Source organism: Poromitra crassiceps (genome assembly GCF_964638095.1).
Source record: "Poromitra crassiceps genome assembly, chromosome: 11".
NCBI lineage: Eukaryota > Metazoa > Chordata > Actinopteri > Beryciformes > Melamphaidae > Poromitra > Poromitra crassiceps.
This window is the reverse complement of record NC_139643.1, coordinates 33888683-33908717: the sequence shown is the minus strand read 5'-3', so window position 1 is coordinate 33908717 and position 20035 is coordinate 33888683. Positions and strand designations below refer to the sequence as shown.

The 20035-nt window shown below is 45.3% G+C and overlaps 1 protein-coding gene across 1 annotated transcript; it reads left to right on the top strand.

Annotated features, from left to right (window-relative positions):
- The first annotated feature begins 5938 nt into the window (after positions 1–5938).
- hepacam2 (HEPACAM family member 2) lies at positions 5939–17056 on the top strand. The gene is made up of 9 exons (XM_083646177.1): positions 5939–6021; positions 10651–11010; positions 11198–11485; positions 12879–13184; positions 14807–14935; positions 15377–15398; positions 15507–15538; positions 15947–16020; positions 16125–17056. Exons 1-9 carry the CDS (start codon positions 5964–5966, stop codon positions 16233–16235), a joined length of 1380 nt encoding a protein of 459 aa, XP_083502303.1. The 5' UTR covers positions 5939–5963; the 3' UTR covers positions 16236–17056.
- Positions 17057–20035: the final 2979 nt, after the last annotated feature.

Sequence of the window (20035 nt, the reverse complement as noted above, 5' to 3'; positions counted from 1 at the left end):
TAATGGCGATCCTTTTAATAAACTAACTAATAAACTAATCAGTGTCTGTCACAAACCATTTATTTTATGACATCACCGCAGTTGTGAGACAGTCCTAAAGCCTCAAGTCTGCGGGGAATTACATCACTGATGATGTCACAATGTTTAAGACATCATCAATGGCAGTGTTAATGTCATGACTAAAACAAAAAACTAGACTAAAACTACCCTTTTTCACTGACGAAAACTATACTAAAACACTAAATCAAAGTTGTGATGATGATACAAATGTTAGGGAGGGATGAATTGGGAAGAGAGAGATCCAATCAGAAGAGAATAAGTTAAACAGTTAAATCTGTCTGTATTGCACGTTCAAAGCTTAATACCATTCCATACTAACAGATTAATAGATCTTTTCAATGAGCTTGGAGATTCTAGAGAAACATTTAAATAATGCACTACACTTTAGCTATGCCCGTTAGATTTTAGTTGACTAAATCTACGATAGATTTAGTCGACTAAAATCTTATGATATTAGTCAACTAAAACTAGACTAAAACTAAAACATTTCACTAAAATATTACTAAAACTAAATTGCATGTTAGTCAAAAGACTTCAAAAACTAAAACTAAATCAAATTTTGTTGTCAAAATTAACACTGATCGATGCTCAATGCCCATGTGCAGATCTGAAACTGCATACGTACAGTGTCACTCGAGTAATTGCAATATCATCAGTGATGATGTTATCACCTACACTTTTGTAACCAGACGATGGCTTCCGCCCCTGGGCTGAAATCTCTATTAACGGAGGACCCCTTCACGAAGGTGAAGGGGCGTTGCTCAGGAGGGATGAGGAGCAGAGGAACATGAGACATCAGCCAAGATTGAGGAGGTGTGAGAAACACCGGAAACTTGAAAGAAGAAGAAGAACATGGGTCTTGAGTGAGACCATCCAACTTTGAGAGGCAGCAATGTGCCGCAAGGCATCCAGTCTGCCGGAATGCCATTAGAAGAAGACCTTGGGATGTCATCAGTGATGATGGTGACATCATCAGCGACCTGGCCACTTTCTTTCTTTCTTTCTTTCTTTCTTTCTTTCTTTCTGTCTTTTGATGTCATCGGTGTGACATCATCCGCGAGCTGGCCACTTTATTTCTTTTGTGAGGACATACAGTAGAACTGTATGACATCATCAGCTTGCTGTTGAATGGTAAATGGTAAATGGTAAATGGTCTGCATTTATATAGCGCTTTTATCCAAAGCGCTTTACAATGAGTAGATAGTCTACATTCACCCATTCATACACCGATGGCTGCCACGCAGGGTGCCTACACACCATTGGGAGCAAGGAGGATTAAGTGTCTTGCCCAAGGACACAACGACAGCAGCTGGGAGGGAGCGGGGATCGAACCGCCAACCCTTGCGTCATTGGCCGACCCGCTCTACCTCCTGAGCTAAAGCCGCCCCCTGTTGAAAAGGAAAAATTCTATGCACATCACGTATACAGGTGCGAGGCTATAGCAGAAAATTGCTCAGATAAATGAAAAAAGGTAGAGCCTGCACACTTACTCCATGCCGTATAGTTTCATCATCAGCTTCCTGGCCACTTTCTTTCGGCGACCTGGCCACTTTCTTTGTTTCTTGGGGACATACGGACGGACGGACATACATCCCGACCGCCCCCGACTCTAGGCGTCCCATAACTCTCCCCGTGCTACGGCAGCTTCTAGGGCGCACGAGAGACGGCTGTTTCTCTCCCCTGCAAGATTCACTTCTAGAATGCGTGTTCTTGTTAGCCTTCTACGGGTTCCTCCGCGTCGGCGAGTTCACGTGCCCGGCGTCATTCGACCCCTCCCGGGACGTGACCCGGTCCGACCTAAGCTTCCACCCCGATCATTATAGTCTCTTCCTTAAGCACACCAAGGCGGGTAGAGCCTGCTCCATCATCGTCGCTCGCAACGATTCCCCCTTCTGCCCCTTTGCCGCCATGGCCCGCTACCTAGGGATTCGACCCCAGACCGGCCCGTCCGCCCCCCTGTTCCTCATCTCACCCCTCCATCTCATGACAAGAGCCTGGTTCACTCTCCACCTCAAGCGGATCCTCCAGATGTGCAACCTCCCAGCGGAGCACTATTCCGGCCACTCCTTCAGGATCGGCGCGGCCACATCAGCCGCCGCGCAAGGGGCGTCCTCCGCCTCCCTGCAACAGATGGGCCGCTGGTCCTCGTCAGCCTACGCGGCCTACATCCGACCAGAGCAGGCCGCCATATTGTCTGCCCAAAGATCTCTCCTCCCCTAGGCGTCACATGGTAAGCACATGGCATCCATCCCTACATTCCTCGCAATAGCCGTGACTTCACATTCATTGGTGGTGGACTCCCCGAATCAGTGTCGATCTAATTGATTAAGTGCTCCAGGTGTCGAGCAGCCTGCAAGTGTTCTAGGTGCCGAGCAGCCTGTAGTCACACCACTAATTCAGACCCCAGCAGACTACTCAAAGTGTTCTAGGTGCCGAGCAGCCTGCAAGTGTTCCGGGTGCCGAGCAGCCCGTAGTCTCCCCACTAATCCAGACCCCTGGACTACTCAAAGTGTTCTAGGGTGCCGAGCAGCCTGCAAGTGTTCCAGGTGCCGAGCAGCCTGTAGTCAGGGGGTGGGCTCAATCCAAATCTCAAAACCGAGGGGGCTCAACCCAAATCTCAACACTGAGGCAGCTTCACTAATTCAGACCTCAATAGACGACTCGAAGTGTTCTAGGTGCCGAGCAGCCTGCAAGTGTTCCAGGTGCCGAGCAGCCTGTAGTCACATAACTAATCCGGCAAGACCTCAGCAGACGACTCGAAGTGTTCTGGGTGCCGAGCAGCCCGCAAGTGTTCCAGGTGCCGAGCAGCCTGTAGTCAGTCAGTTTGGGGGGGAGTTCAACGCCGAACTATGCCAACGCCGAATTATGCCGAACTATGCCAACGCCGAATTATGTCGTAAGTCGCCGTGCTGCCGAGCCAACCGGCCGGCGACGTTTCTCTCTTTTGGGGGGTTCTCCGAGCAGGTGCCCTCCCGCCTCAAGAAGAGAGGCATCCTGCCACGGAGTCACTACGCCAAAGAATCAGTTGCCATGCTGCCACGCCATCAGAATTAATGCCATACCGCTTCAGGCCATGAATCCTATCGCCATGCCATACTTCAATAAAGCTTGCTGATTAACCTTACCCTCTGGTCTCTCATGATTGAAATGATGGTCTCGACCTAGTTTCAAGATGAAGACCAGACACGCTGCCTCACGCCACATGTAATCTAGAAACATAGCGACCTCAGCATCACATGTAATGCTAGCGTGACACACAAGTGCAGTAATCCCAGAGTGACGCACTAATGCCGTCAGTGCAGTAGTGACGCACTTGCCTAGGTGACGGCGTTAATGTCGTCAGTACCGAGGCTATGACGCGACAGTACTTATAGCCACGCCGAGCGCACCACAGCCCTTGTTCCCTGCCCTCTAGCCGCTGCACTAAGCTGATCCAATTCCTTCTCTGGAAGCCGCGTTTCACCCCACCCACCTCCCCAGTCCACCACCAATGTATTGACTCCCGAAGAATCCCCTACGGGGGGGGGGGTTCTCCGAGCAGGTGCCCTCCCGCCTCAAGAAGAGAGGCATCCTGCCACGGAGTCACTAGACTCTCTTATGGACATACGCTCATGGACAGTCGCTTATGGACAGACGCCTAGTGACCACATCGTAAAAGCAAGAAAAATCCAAGGCAATCCTTCTCATAGCAAAAGTATTGGAATAGGATAAAAATGGCGTAATACGCACATTATGGCACAGACAAGTACTTGTTCCTCAGGCTGTTTACAGGCCACACACGAATCAATAAAGACTTAACTACACGGGTGCCTTGGCTTTTTCTTCTATTTTCCGCCATGAAATGCTTTTTGTTCCAAAACGTCCCCCCGAGTGATGAAAGACAATGTGACAATGTCATCGATGTCTTTCTCTCTGATCTCGGATGAGCGTCCAGCTCTTAGCTTGAGGGAAAACCCACTGATGCATGTATCAGTGTCAGACGCACATTCCTTAGTTTTACCCCAGTATCTATTTCTGTCTTCCAAACAAACCATCCCTTAATATTCTTTCCCCTGAAATGGCCTTCATTTCTCATTACATTATGTTTAAGTCACTCTGTCGGTCGGTCGGTCGGTCAGTTGGTCTGTTGGTCAGTCAAAAAGTTCACCACACTTTAGCGGGCAGTTTTTGCCTTAGAAGGCTGAAATTTGGCAGGGGGGGTCAAGTTTGTGTGAAGGTGTGTTACCTTTGTAGCTGAAATCTTCAATGTAGCACTAGTAGCAGGCTAGCAATCCATCAACTGAGCATGCAAGGCATTTGCCCCAGACTGATGATGTCATACCCACTTATGATGTCATGTCCCACAATCATCGAGTCGAAGGACAGAGGGACGGACGGACGGACGGACAAAGACAGTTATATAGCGGCTTCACCATTCTGATGATCTCATATTAGTAAACAAAAAAACAATCCATCAACTGAGCATGCAAGGCATTTGACCCTGACTGATGATGTCATGCCCCACAAGTGATGTGATTGATGATGTCATGTCCCACAATCGTTGAGTGGTGGCCAGTGGTGACTGATGATGTCATACCTACTGATGATGTCCCACTGATGATGTCATAGACATGTGACATCAGTGATGTCATAGACATTCAGACATCATCAGTGATGTCATACTGTATACTATACTATGTCATTAGAGATGTCACTTGTGAATTGTGATGTCATCATTGATTTATGACACTGATAAGCTGATGATGTCTGCACCGCTTATTCTCACCTTTTTTCTTTTTTACATTTGAAAGTTGGTCCCCATCGGCATGGGGGTACAGCGCAGGAGAGGGTCTGGCAAGCAAGACTAGCATGGGGGTGAGTAGATAATGACTGAATTCTCAATTTTGGGTGAACTTATCCTTTAATGTAAATGTAGCTCATTTTAAGGGATTCCTACAAAACCTTTACAGAAATAAGTTATGTTGACAGCTAACCTCTATGTAAAATACCACTGAAGGTTTCAACTGAACCAAACTATGTGAGTTTACCTATTGAAGTCTTTCAGTCGTGTCTATCATCACAGCCTCAGGGGCTGAGCAAGGCAGCTGCGGTTATAACGTATATAGACACATGCAGTCACCTGCTCTCAAATATCCTTATGTCTCAGTTTCTCTCTGTCTCAGTGTGAACTGACCCTCAGCCCTAGGGCGACAGTGTCAGTGTGTGTGTGTGTGTGTGTGTGTGTGTGTGTGTGTGTGTGTGTGTGTGTGTGTGTGTGTGTGTGTGTGAGAGAGAGAGAGAGAGAGAGAGGGGTATACAGTCACTGGTGTGGACCATACTCTAGGCCAGAGGTTCTCAAATGTTTTTCAGCGAAGGACCCCTTACAAGAAGAAAATATACCGGGGACCCCCTCATTCTGATTTGTGATTTTGGGCTAAGCTTAATTGTTTCCACGGTAATGTGCTTGACTTTTAAATTGATAGGTTTGTTAGATTAGAATGTAATCCATGAACCATTTTAGATTTAAAGCACAACATATTTTCATTGAACTATGACGTTTTTGCAACAAGAAAAAAGTTTTTATTTTTATTTTCCTGAAAACTTTTTCAGGAAAAGTCCCTGGCAAAGTCCCATGGACCCCTGGGGGTCCCCGGACCCCCATTTGAGAAGCACTGCTCTAGGCTACTGTCCCTCTGCCAGGTGGACCTCTTCCTCCTGGTCTCACGTGGGAGGGGCCTGGGTGCTGGGTGGCTGCATGCAGGCTAAAGCTAGCTCCTCTTATTTCCCTGGCAAATGTTGTGTCACCACAACCAGTCTCACTTCTCCCCCCTCCTCCTTCTCTTCCACTCCTCTCCTCCTACATCCCTCGCTCCCTGCCTGCCTGCCTGTCACAAGTGTCGCAGATCCCCAGAGGATAACATGACATGGAGGCCTTGGGAGGAACAGCGCTCTACGTCTGGACCGCACTGTTCATTCTAACAGGTGAGGACTGAGGCGTCGTGCTGGGATGTTGTGCTTGAGCTGTCAGTTGGGTTTGTGTTGGTGCAGCAGTCACAGTGGTTGTGTGTTGAGTTGGCTGGTTGGTTGGCAGTGCGAAGTTTGAGGGTTGTTTGGGTCAATTTTAATTTATTTCTCTCTTTATTTCTCACTTTGTGAAGGGTTTTGGTTGGAAAGGTGGAGGTAGATTGTTCAATAAAAATGACCAAGACAATATTTTTTATTTTTGTTCTAAAGAATAAAGATAAAAAAAATATTGTCTTGGAAATTGTTGAACAAGTTGAACTTGATATGATCGAGTACTGGGACCTTTCGTCCGAAAACATGTAAGTTTGTCAGTCTGCGAACGTCGTGGAAAAATAAAGTTGCCATTTCCATACATTAGAATAAATGGCAATGTCTCCACCCTCTCTACAGCTTTTAATTGTAACTTTTTATATAGAGTTTGTTAAGATTGAGTTATTATAGAATCCTTGTGGGTCTTATTTGATTTGATTTTTGGTATACTGCACATCCCTACCATAGCCGTCACAGTGTGACTTTACAGACTTAGCATTTCTAATATTGTCAGTTGAAATTTGACATAATAGGGAAGGAGACAGTGGAAAGAATACAAGCCACAGCACACTGACTCAGAGATAACAGACTTGTACCAACGTCCCTCACATGACCAGATGGACCTAACAGACAAGTCCCTCAAACAAGGACTGGATAGCTACTACTTTGACGTTTGTTCATCAACCTTCCTGGAAGGACAGTAGCCTATTTTTGTCTTATCTTAAAGGGGAGCGGGGACAGAAGGTGGTGGCCAGCCAGCAGCCTGTGGACATGCACAGCTTGACTTTATTTAACATCCAAACAACTTGGTTGTGTGTGAGGGCGATAAGAGGCAGGTGCTTGTGGTGCTAGTTATCTTGTTTGAATGTGTCCATGCACTTCTTAACTAGTGTGTGTGTGTGTGTGTGTGTGTGTGTGTGTGTGTGTGTGTGTGTGTGTGTGTGTGTGTCTGTGTGTGCACGTGTGCACGTGTGCTAATGTAGACATCCTCTCACCTCAAAGCCCATTGTCACAGTAATCTCCCTGGTTCCTTATCACCACAACAATCCCCGTGTTGTTTAGGGACAACAGCGGCGGAGCGGGCTCGGCACACTCCTCCTCACTCTGCCTATTCACTGCATCTCAGCTGGCGTAAACACAGGCACACTTCTGACAACACACACACACACACACACACACTGCTGGCCTGCAGGCCTGTCAGAGTGGAGCGTGCCGGGGTGTGTGTGTGGGGGGGTGTCGTTCATCATGTATTATTTAGGACATAACAGCAGACAGCACAGTAAATCTATTGTGATGAACATCATGGGCAGTAGACACCAGGGACCTGGCTGACACCAGCTGGACCCCCCATGGGACCAAATGAGGACTGCTGAGGGTGGAGGCCTGGAGGGACCAGGGGAAGAGGGGGGATCTAGGGGAGAAAAGGAGGTTGGAGGTCGAGAGATGGTGTGAGAAAAGTGAGAGGAAATAAGCTTAGCGGGGCAAGAAAATCATCTTGAGGGGAAAATGGACCAAAAGGCCTTGAAATGACTTGTATTTTATTCAGCACGGTGAGTGTGAAGTGCATGAGGTGATATTTGGAACTGTCTTGAGAAAGCCTGATTTCACAATCACAAAAGCATCAAAATGCGATCCAAACAAAGAAAAAAATTAATGTATGATCTTTCATGACCACCTCCACAACATCTGTTTACATGAGGCTGAAACAGAGGAAGAGAAGATGCACAGTCAGACATGCAAATGAGACGAGGGAATACAGCATATTAGAGAAGGGAAGTTGAAAGAGATTGCGGTGCGTAAAGAGTGAGAGGAGTGAGTGAGCATGTTTGTTTCACAGCAGCACTGCTGCCTACTCACCTGCTGCTGATAACCCGACCTGCCAACCAAACAGACTGCCCCCTCAGACTCACCCCCACCCCCCTCTCTGACCTCAGGCTGTTCAAAATACCTGGAAAATGACACCTCCATTGTCTCAAAATGGAATACCGTTAAAGTTGTTAAAAATGGCTGCCTAAATGACACTCGTATTGTTACGGTGCAGGCTTTGAATGTGTGTGATCTATTATCAAACTACTTTGGCTCCGTTTTAGTCTCTAGGGTAACATTAATTTACCACACTCAAGGCCCTCTGCCATAAAGTAGCGTGAACATTTGGTTTGCGCTGATGTTTGGGCTTATTGTGTTAGCATCTGCATGACCATAGCTTAGTAGAAGCTCTTGGCCCCTACCTGGAAGTAGCTCTGGTTTTGTATCGGCCTCTGCGTTGAACCACGCCGCCTCCCGGTGTCGAATCGCCGGGCAGCCCGGTCCGGACCACTGGCTATCCCGCTCGCAGGTCCCTGGGAGCCTTGGCGAATCCAAGCGGTGGTTGTGTTGGGCTGGTTCCCAATGTGCAGGTTGACCCTCGACAAAGTCCATGGACATACAGCTAAACACTAGGCGAAACGTCTACTGGGTTCAGTTCAATGTCAGTCTTTCAGCAGTTCATGGTTTTGGTCCACAATATATGTTCAGACTAATCCAAGTTTCAGTTTGCCTGTGTGAACAAACATTTCCCATGCACTCACTCATCGAGCATGTGCTCACGGAGCTATAGATACAGTGATCGGTCTGTGTGGGAAGTGGGAACGCCCACAAAATGTTACTGCATCTGGCGCGCGAGTGGGGTAAAAAAAACCCATATATTCTCAATGGGCTGACTCACGGTGCTGCGGCTCTACACTGCAGGATTGGGGATTCTAGAGCAGGTACACAGACGTCTTTTCAGATGTGCATTTACAGCGGTGGTTGAATCACTGATCCTATCTGCCTGGGCTGGGCTAGCAGCTAAATGCTAACTATGCTGAATGGGGAGAACGGGGGGATTTACCCCACCCTGACCACGCCCCCAGCCAGCTACCCCAGCGTTTATGACGAGACATCGACTCAACCCATTGCCCTCTCGTTTACAACCAAAACTGCCTTGAAATGGAGTCGGCTTGCTCAGTAAGGGCTGCCCTCTAGCCAGGTCAGCCAATAACAGCCCAGACTCCCTGACACATGCGAATCCTTGTCCTATCACTCAAAATGGTGCCTATGATCGACAGTTAAACTAACCAATAAGCGCTCATAAACGACGTCAACAGATCAGATCGTCACAGTATGGAATCAGAGTTAAACGGATGAATAATATTATGATTCCGGTGGGGGAAACTGGGGAGTTGCAGCTGGCAAGAACAAAGAATAACAATTAAGTAAGTAGAGGGTATAAAACATTACATGTTGGATAATTACAACAATTAGAACACTGAGAAAAAAGATGATACATAATACATGATACATATGAATTTGCAACATCTCTACATGATCAGATTAACACTTCAACTGAAATCACCAAAGCTACAAAGATAGCGCCTCCCATAACCAGTTATAACAGTGCGCAAACTGTCCTGGCACCCTGCCAGCACGTGAACAGAGAGCTAGGCACACTACACTGACAGTTATCTAGTTACTTCAGACAGCGCAGGTGTTTGCTTTGTGACCAGTTGGGATGAAAAATATGTCATCCTTGTCTGACAACAATGACACCCTGCAGGGAGCTCAGTCAATATTAACTCACTCCAGCTTCAGGACCTGGATCATTTAAGGAATAGGATATAGATTACATACAAGATCACGCAGCAAAAATAGACCAGAGTACCCCCACGCTCCACCCCACCTATTTGTAGTAATACTGCCATTAGGCAGCATTGATGGTTGTTAATGTACAGACGGCTGATTAGATTAGATTAGATTTATTTCAAACATGGTGAAAAACAAAACAAAGAGAAAGAATAAAAGAAATATAGGCAAGAAAATGCCAAGAATAGTCAATTAGAATTCACAGCATATACAGCAATTTCTCAAGCAATTTATATTTGTATATCATGCCCGAAAAGGAGTAGGAATAAGTAAATACTTGTCAAGTCCTACCCCCTGATAGCACCTAAGTCTTAGTAGTTCACTTAGAACAATCTAGCCTTAGGACACTAAGGCCTTAAGTGTCCTTAAGGCTAGATTGTCATTGTTGTACACCTCCAATATGATGGTCCCTCCGTGATCAAATGGAAACCCCTCCAATGACATTTTATTGAGAGGCTTTTCGACCCTGCCACTTGGGGAAACATTGAAAACTTGTTATCTTGTGACAAGAAAATGGTCAAATTTAAAGATATTGAATATGAGCACAGGATATCAGTGACATCAATCTACAAATATTGTTGTTGGTATATTAGCCTTAAGAAAACTCCTTTCAAACCTTAGTGAGAAACACTGGATCCTTACAAAAGCAACATGCACTTGGTGATGACCAGAAGCCTGTCTGGGCACCCAGGCCAGCGACCTTGAGTGTTTACCCTTATGATCTAGTGAATCTGCTCCTAAAGGAATATGCCCACTTTGCGAAACAAGCTGTTAATCAGGAGCAATGTGTACCAAGCCTCATTTGTTACCCGGGAGATCCACAAGATCCCCTACTGAGATTATGCATTAACTCTCTCTCTCTCTCTCTCTCTCTCTCCCTCCTTCCCTCCACATCAGAAGTACACTCTGAGTTCATCCACGTCCCTTCATTGGTCCACCATGGCGTTGAAGGGCGGCCCCTCCTCCTCAGTGTGGAGACTAACTTCCAGCTGGACGAGGCCGAGATACAGGGGACGTGGTCTCACACCGGGCCGAGGGGCACCAGGACCACGCTGGTGACTTTTACCAAAGAGGCCGCCATCACCGACATGATGTACCGCAAGCACCTCCTCTTCAGGGAGCCCAATGTGTCTTTGCTCATCCATAAATTAAACGTGACCGATGAGGGGGATTATCACCTGAACCTCAACATAGAGTTTCATAACAAGACAGGTGTTGTTATCAAGGAGGGGAGGACGGTGCATGTTACAGTGGATGGTGAGTGAACCTGATACCATTAAGACATGTAGGCCTATATGCAAGATGATGGTCCTGTGTTAGATGCCCTACCTATCAACTTCTATCAGATCTGTTGTTTCCTGATGACGGCATGTGCCCTGTCACATGTGATGACATAGAATGTACACAACCCTCAGTTCACCAACATGTATTTGTTCTTCCTCAGTGCCTGTGTCCACTCCGCTCATTGAGAAGAGCCCATTGTACACAGTTGTGGAGGACAAAGGGAACGTCACCTGGACTTGCTCTGTTGAGAGGGGAACCAGAGTTGGGTTCCAGTGGCTGAGGAACAACGTGCGACTGTTGCCGAGTGACAGATACAGCTTCTCCAAAGACAACGCGACGTTGTTCATCAGTCCGGTCAAGAAAGAGGACATGGGAGTGTACCGCTGTGTGGCCAGCAACCAGGTCAGCCAGGCCCAACACAGCAGAGCCATGGACCTCACGGTCTACTGTGAGTCGACCTGCTGTGTCATCCTCTTCTCCTCCTCCACCTTCCTCTTCTTCCTTTCTCTTCCTTCCATTTACAGGATGGGATAGATAGAGATTTTGCTGAGTTACGAGGAACTATATGAAGTATGTGGCCTTATGGTGTGTTCATATCAAATTTGGAGCCGTTTATTTGGAATCTGGAGTGTTTCCCACTTTAGTTTGGTTTGTTTGGCCAGGTGAGAACAGTGCCATTCAAACGTATCACCAAATAATCACAATCAGGGTATTTTTTAACTAAATGTATTTGTCAAAACAACAGCAACAGCAACAACAACAACAACAACAACAACAACAACAACAACAACAACAACAACCCTGTATCAATCATGTCATACATTGGATATATATCTATATATAAGTCATTGGATTCCCAGAGCTTGGGTAAAATGTCAACTTCCATCTTTGTATTTGCCCTTGTTGTATTTTCTCCTCTTGCACTCATCCTCTTGGACTCCTGGCTATATGTAAATCCATGTGAGATGAGACGACTCGCTGAGAACTGAAAACACGTGGCTGCTGTGGGATTATAGTATTTGCATGGGAGCAGGCATATCTCACAGAGTTCCTCTGTTCTACGGTTAAAGAGGCTGTAGATAGTGCTCACCTGGTAGCACGCATACCACGGAGGCTCGGTCCGACGTGGGTTCGAATACTGAGGTCCTTTGCCGCATGTCATGCCCTCTCTCTCTCCCCACCTTTCCTGTCTGCCAACTGTCCTATCAAATGCAAAAAAAGGAGCTGTAGATAGACCGACATGATAGTTTTGGACGTTTCAGGTTGCATCCAGTGCATACAATTAGTCTTGCCATTAAGTCATTGTAATGTGTACTAACATTCATAAATCACGCTTAGTCAAATTGGGGGGCATAACGTTTGTAGTAGATTAGGTCATTAGGATATGTCTAGTTTACAACTTCCTGGTTAGACATCATAACTTTTATCGTGAGCATCTCTTGACTCAATTAGCATTCAAACATTGGGTGTGTGAGTAACCGGGCACTGCAAACTGGACCATTAGTAAATTTGGACCCATGACAGTCATTTCTGTTTGTTTATGCAGAACATTACTCTCTCAGCATTTAGTGGTATCTAGCAGGCAAGCGAGCAATCAGCCACTGCAATCAGTGAGAATAACATCTTCAACTCACCACCTCAACTGTTTAACATGCTGACAGGAAACCTTATTAATGTAAACACGTGACAATCTGGCACTTTTTCATCATCCTATTCTCATATCTCCTGTCTGAACCAAGAACTGGATGATGCCATTTGATAGGAGCTGCATTGTTTCTGTTGCCACCCCTCCATTCCAATGGACATAACTTTGACCCCTAACCCACTGCTGGCATCTGCAGATGGTCCCTACAACCTGGCGGTGAACTCGGGCCAAGGCCTGCGGACAGGAGAGGTGTTCACCATCAACCCCGGGGAGCTGGTCTTCTTCGAGTGCCAGGCCGATTCCAACCCGCCCAACAGCTACGTCTGGATCTCCAAGAGCCGCAACGCCACCAAGGTCATCACCGAGGGCCCGCGGCTAGAGGTGCGCACCGCCTACATCCTGGCCCAGACAGACAACTACGTGTGCCGGGCCGTCAACAACATCACCCAGAAGCAGGACGAGGCCCAGTTCAGCGTGGTGGTGGCCAACTTGGGTCCCCAAGGTGGGTGGTGGGTGTAGGGTGGCAAGAGGGAGGAGAGCGTGGGTCGATTTTGGGAAACCTATATGAAGTAAACATAATTTGTAATGCCAAAAGCAGAAGAGGTTGATGAGGTATGAGAGAGATAAGCCGTTTTCCCACATGCGTACCGGAAAATTACCTGTAAGTCAATATCGGACATTTCCCTTCACACCTCTCCTCTCGCATATGAGAATCTAGCAGCTAAATTGCCTGTATGTGGGTGGGGGGGGGGGGGGGGGGGGCGGCACTGCAGAGCGAGTGGGGAGTGACGTGTCGGCAAAACTCCGAATGGTGAAATAAGTTTGCTTGTTTATCCGTTCACCTGCGTCGCGTTGAAGCACTTTTTACAGACTGGCTTGCCTTCGCTGTCGGCAACGTAAGCAAAATACTTCCACAATTCGCTTCGTGCATTTGCTTAGTCCCTGTCGGGCTGTGCCTGTGACTGGAGGAGGAGGACGGACTGTGGCCAGAGAGCGAGCAGAGAGGAGAGGGGAAAATCAGCACACCCACACATGAAGCTGACATAGGCTACTGCTCTTATTATCACAAGATCATTTCGCCAGTTTGCTTTAATGTGCGCGAATGATTAGATTATGCCCGCTGGAACATTAAGCAACGTGTGTACACCTCGCCCATGAGAGTGTCGCGGGAAATGACTGCACCCGTTTCTCACTAGTATCCGCTAAAGCGCATACCGCTCTTCTGACTGGGTCGAAAGTGGTGAAATGTCGGGGACGACGGGGTCGCGCTTATACCGGCACGACGACTTTCTCACATGCAGGCATTAGACCACGTTCCGGTCATTTTGCGGTACAAAGCGCATGTGGGAAAAGGGCTATAGTTTGACAGTGATTCAAAGTAATACTGGCCAGCTGGGGAACAGTTGGATATTATGGATAGGTGAGAATAGTGTGGGTGGGCCGGTCTGTGCACCACAGGGTGGAGGAGACACGTTACTGTTGGGGATACACAGTTTCGCTTGAGAATTCAAACTGTAGGACGAGAAGTGGGATCAGCTTAACAACATGAGATAAACACGGCTAATATGAAACTTGAATTTTCCCTCAGTTGCTAGGTACCAGTGACTGTGGTCTGTGTTAAAGTCCAGTGGCTCTATGGGAAAGTAAACAGTGGATGACAGCTGTTCTATTTGTTGACTAAGTTTTATAGCATGCAGAGTTTCTGTGTGCCGAATGGGACATTGATATGTTGTCGTGGTGATATTGAGAACACATTGATGGTTACCGTCGATAGTGGCTGTAATGTAAAATGCTATCAATCCAATATTTGGAATAGAGAGAAGTCAACAAAAGTCAAGACGGCGTTAAGCTATGACACAAAAACAAGTTTATAATGTTGTATCTCTGTTCTTTTATGTGATATTTCTCTGCCACCACTTAAAAAAGTATTTTATTTTTATATAATTATTTTGTTTTTATTGTTTTATTATTCATTTATTTTACTTTGAGGAACTTTGTTCATACACTGATGAAAAATGTAAATTATATATCAAAAAGTCAAGGCAGCATCCCTTGACATCAACATTGCTTTTGAACAATATGTAGTGCAGTATGAGTGAGTTTCTCTGCTCTCTGTGTTTGCAGGCAAGGTGAAGCAGACTCAGGAGGGAAACTCTGTTTCTCGCTCGCTGGCAGCCATCACCGTCTGCTCTTTGTTCATCATCGGCTGTATGCTACTGGTCTTCCTCAGGAGAAGCTGCCATCCAAAGAGAGGTTAGTGCTTTTATAGCAAGTGTTTGAGGGACAGTTTGCCAGCCGCAGATCAGATGGCCCAATCTAGGCTGTGTGGCAGTGTGAGTTCTGCTTAACATATTCTTTGTTTGAGGCTATCATGGCTGTGACAGAGATCATAACTGCCCCAGGATAACACTAACGGCTGACTCCACTACAGCCTTATAGATGTTAAAGTTAATCATAAATGTAAATCACTTGCAAATGTTAGCCAAACTGAAGGTAACCAGAGCAAAAACTTTTAAATTTTAGAGTAAGCCTAGTTTTTGAAGTCACACTGAAATACATTGTTTTGTTGTTGCTGTTTTTTTTTTGTTTTTTTTTCCTATTGTATTTTTTATTTTTGAAATGTCAACATGGCTATATTATGGATCAATAATCAAAATCCCCTCCCCCCTCTCTCCCTCCCGCTCTTATCAACAGTGCTCATGAGCATCTACAATAGGTAAGACCTCAACCGAGACCTGATTGTGCAACAAATACAGATATGAATTGTGATACTTTAAGTACACAAAAGGTTTAATTAACTGTGTTATGTGCCTCTCTTCTGCAGACCGCTAACAGAACAGAAACATCATCGTTCAGGTAACTAACCTGTTTACCGGTGCTGCCCATATGAATACACTCCAGTCTGTCATCAATGACTTTCAGTACCCACCATGTTTGTGTGTTTTAATTTGACTACAGCATTATTATTTGCGAGGTGTCATTGTGTTAAGGCAATCCTTGCTAGCTGAATAGGGCTACGGTTCTCCTGAAACCGAAAGTAATTCCTATTCAAATAGACTTTGGATAGGAGGAACCTAAAGCAGGAAGCAAACAAGGATGTCTCGTTGATACCAACTGAACAGAATGCCTTGGTTTTGGCCTCATCATATACATCATCAAAGAGTTTGACAGAGAGTAGATACAAATGTTGTACAAGTGTTACGAGTAACTTTGTTGTAGACAGTAGCCCACATGATCGTAATATCAAACCCTTTGAATCAGCAGGTCATGAGGATGCAACAGAAGACTTTGGTATTTACGAGTTTGTCTCCATACCTGGGAAAATGGAATCCACACAGGTAGCCATATACAAATTGTTCATAACTTCAGCAGCAGCATTGCTTTTCCCCCTGTCAAATCATTTGGGTGTGATTTTCATTTTCTGTGTGATATTGTCTTGCAGGCATCATGCAGATCTCTCGCTCGCCTAGAATCAGTTCAGGATATGCACACCACCATCTATGACGTAATCAGACATGTTCCTGAAACCCCCAGCCACAGTTTGCTCACCTGACCTCCAGTCAGAGAGTTGACATGGAACGCATAATTATTCCACATTAAGATTCCTCTGTAGCTTTACCCTGCTGCAGTGTCTGTTCCTAAAGCCTGAAGTACTTCTTTGGCGGACAGTTTTGGTGGACAGTTTTGCACAAGGGACGATGGAGTCTTATGTGAGTATAGACAAACTGGCCATGCACTGTTATCGTCCAGAGTTTTGGACAAATGTTAAAATGTATTTTGTTGACTTGACACCAATGTGAGGTGAACGCTTTTTGTAATGTTCTAAGTATATTGAAGATATAAATCCTGGTGTTCCATTCAAACATGAAGATGACTTGAAACGAAGCAGGTGAGCAGTAGATGTTCACATCATGTTGAAGATGGATAGTAGATATTACTCCTATCATGTTGTCTGACACGCTGTGGCACAGGTCCTGTACTCTAATTACATACGTACAATATTTGTTAGATTTTTTGTTGTTGTAATTTTGATTTGAATATTTCGTATTCCACGCTCTGATTTGAGCCTTCCCCAACAGATGGCCTATTTTGCAAGAAGACAAGTGTTATGAATGCATTTTTATTGCATGAGATAAAGTTAAGGTATTGATGATCATCATACCCAAGTGTAAATATTGTACAAGGATTTATACTTCAGATTCTTTATACATATTGCATTGTTCTATTTCTATGTTTTGGTTGAACCTTTTGCTATTTATTTCTATAGAAACTATTTACTCTCTTTCCGCAAATGTAGCATTTTATTTCCCTACTCAACGTGAAATATTGAAATCAGGAAAATGAATAATATTTCTTAAATTATTGTACAGTTTCCATTCACACATGTTCTTTTTGTATTTTATTAAAGATTTATAACACGTTACCATTATTTTTTTAAATACTATTCTGCATTCAAAGCTTGTCTGTATTGAGGAGAGTTATTTGAACTAAGTTTCATAGAATGCCAATAGCAAATCAGGGCTTGATATTAACACTACCCACCAGCCAAATGCTGGCTAGCAAGGAAGTCAGTTCTACTGCTGCTTTAAAAGGCAGCCAACCTGCATTTGATCAGTCTACTCTGGCAAACAAGATATGAAATTGCTTCCAGCATCCACAAGCCACAGAAAGATTGTTTCATGCCCTGGAGGTGGTCATCTGACCATCTAAGCACAAATATGAATTGTAGTGTGAAGACTGTTGTAAAAGTGCTTGTTTGTCTGTGTACCTGCTGTGGTGTGGAGAGGCAGCAACAGACGGACGCTTCAGCATGTGGCAGAGCACCCTCCACCTGCTCCTGCTGACACCCTGTCACGAATAGATAAAAGTGTTTGCTTCTTTCTGTGTGTGTGTGTGTGTGTGTGTGTGTGAGAGAGAGAGAGAGAGAGAGAGAGAGAGAGAGAGAGAGAGAGAGAGTGTGTGTGTGTGTGTGTGTGTGTGTGTGTGTGAGAGAGAGAGAGAGAGAGAGAGAGAGAGAGAGAGTGAGGAAGAAAGAAAAAGAAACAGAGACAGACACAGAGAGACAGACACAAAGATGTTATAGAGAGGTCAAGACAGGCTGGCACAGCACAGGCTGCTCTAGCGCTGTTTTGACTCGGAGCAACCTATCACTTAAAAGCAGCAGAATGCTTTCTCTTGTTGTTTGACTTGTCACCAAAAGTGTTGTCTTGTCCCCATTCAACTTGAGCACTTCTATTCAAAGTTATGTCAAACTCCTGTGACAGCTTACACTCCACACCACAAACAATGTCCAAATGTGGTCCAAATTAACTGTAGTAGGCTATTGAGTCTTTTAATATCTTTATTAATCGAAACAGCCACTGGGGTGACATAATGCCACTTACAGTATTTCCCAAGTAAACCAATGTGCTTCAAGACTTTCAAATACATTGTCAAAAAATGAAATTATCCTACTGCATTAGATTTCCCCCCTCTCTTGTAATAAGAACTACGTTTTAAGGCTCATCAGTGATTTGTCGAGACAGGCATTTATATTCTGCAGTGTAGACAAGGCTATTCACAATAACGTTCCTCATTCTGAGCAGCACATTGTGCAACGTGTATGCTCCTCTGAATCACATCCAAGCAGTTGATTGAATCTAGCTCTCATTATAGCTTTATGCACTGGCCAAGTGAGTGTGCTGTGTCTTTGCGATGCTGTCTGCTAGTAGGGGCCGCCATCTGTTCCGTCTCAGTGTATGCTTTAAGGGAGGCTCCACACTGTGGATGACTGCATAACAAACAACAGTGGAGTAAATTCACCTAAAGAGCGTTACCTCACCTTCATTTGACTGGGAAATAGCCAGGGGCATCATTAAGCAGGAACTACAGCCTGCTGTACTACTCCATGCTGCCTGCTTTCAACCAAGCGCTGCTCAAAACACCCGAGGGGGCAATTAATTACCAAGCAGGCTCAAGCACCTTTTCCTAATTATTTGGAACAGTTTCCATTGAGAAGCCAATTGAAACTGCTTGGTGGGATGATGCTATACTGTATGTGGCGCTGTGGCATGCATGCTGTGAGATGATGAGAGCATCACTCATGTTCTCAGAAGGAAATGTGTCTTGGTAAATTGTGTAGCGCTACCTTACAAAGTCTTATATGCAGGGAGATGTAGCTTATATAATAAATAATAACATGCAACAAAAAGTTGATGTGATAGAGACAAATAGCCTACAACTTAAATGTAATTCTTGAAATGGGAATCCATTAGTAATTGCGATCAAATTTGAATGGAAGTGGCGTGGGTTGGGTTTCTCATTATACCACCTGCTGTATTTGCTGCCCGTGAGCAAGGCAGTAAACACTGGGAAGTGACACTTGATAGACTTTAGTGAGGTCAAATAACCCATGTTCCTTCCCAATATTATATTCTATTCTATAGACCAAATCAGCGGGATGTTTACATTTACTTCCGGGTACCCCTGAGGTCCACACATTATAATGGCGGTGGACGGCACAAACTGACATGTTGAAGACAAAAACAGACAAAGAAGACAAAAATGGTTCGTCCGTGTTGTGTTGTTGTTTAATATCATTCATAACAACACTTTCACTAACGTTAGTGGAGACCAGACTAGCTAATTTACCTGTTGGACCAGACTAGAGTAGACTTGAAGCTAAATTAAATTGACCTGGCGTCAGTAGCTCTGTCTGTACCAGGCTCTTTCTCGCGGAGAAGAGCCTGGTGACGCGAGGTTACTCTGTCTGTAACGTAAAAAAACAGCGAGTTTGACAGACAAACAAACTTTATTAGCTAGCTAACACTACATAAAACAAACACAGAAGAAAGGCTAGATACGTCGGACAAGCATGTTTACCAACCGTTTAACCATTTAAATTGAAAGTAGTCGGCCGAAAACAACGAGAGGGTTTGACAGCATTTATATGACAACACGCACATTTAAACCTGCCGCCTTTCCCAAGTGGTACCCGGAAGTAAATTTGTTTACATGGTGACGTCACGGTGATTTGGTCTATTACTACCATCGAGTGGTCATAGGTAGTAGTGCACAACCACAACGATATATTTCTTTGGCAGTTTGGCAGTAGCCTGGGTAAACCCATCCCCCACGTGACCTGCTCTCAGACCTGTTCTCAGTCACTCAGTCACACTCGCTAGACCCTAGTGACTGGGAACTGAGAGAGCAGGTCACGTGGGGGCTGGGTTTACCTAGGCTAGTTTGGCAGTGTAAATCGCGCACACGCCTCATTACAATAAACTACCTTTCCCAGGATGCGTTGCATTTGTTCCTCCTGTTCCTGTGTCAAACCAATCACGTGACGGGCAACCATGGCTTCCCTCTCGTAGT

Bases quoted from the DNA above. Each gene is read 5' to 3' on its own strand.
- hepacam2 (XM_083646177.1), top strand. From the start codon at position 5,964: ATGGAGGCCTTGGGAGGAACAGCGCTCTACGTCTGGACCGCACTGTTC. The intron at 14,936-15,376 runs GTTAGTGCTTTT...TCTTATCAACAG, and splicing joins AAGCTGCCATCCAAAGAGAG to TGCTCATGAGCATCTACAAT. The intron at 15,399-15,506 runs GTAAGACCTCAA...TCTCTTCTGCAG, and splicing joins CTCATGAGCATCTACAATAG to ACCGCTAACAGAACAGAAAC.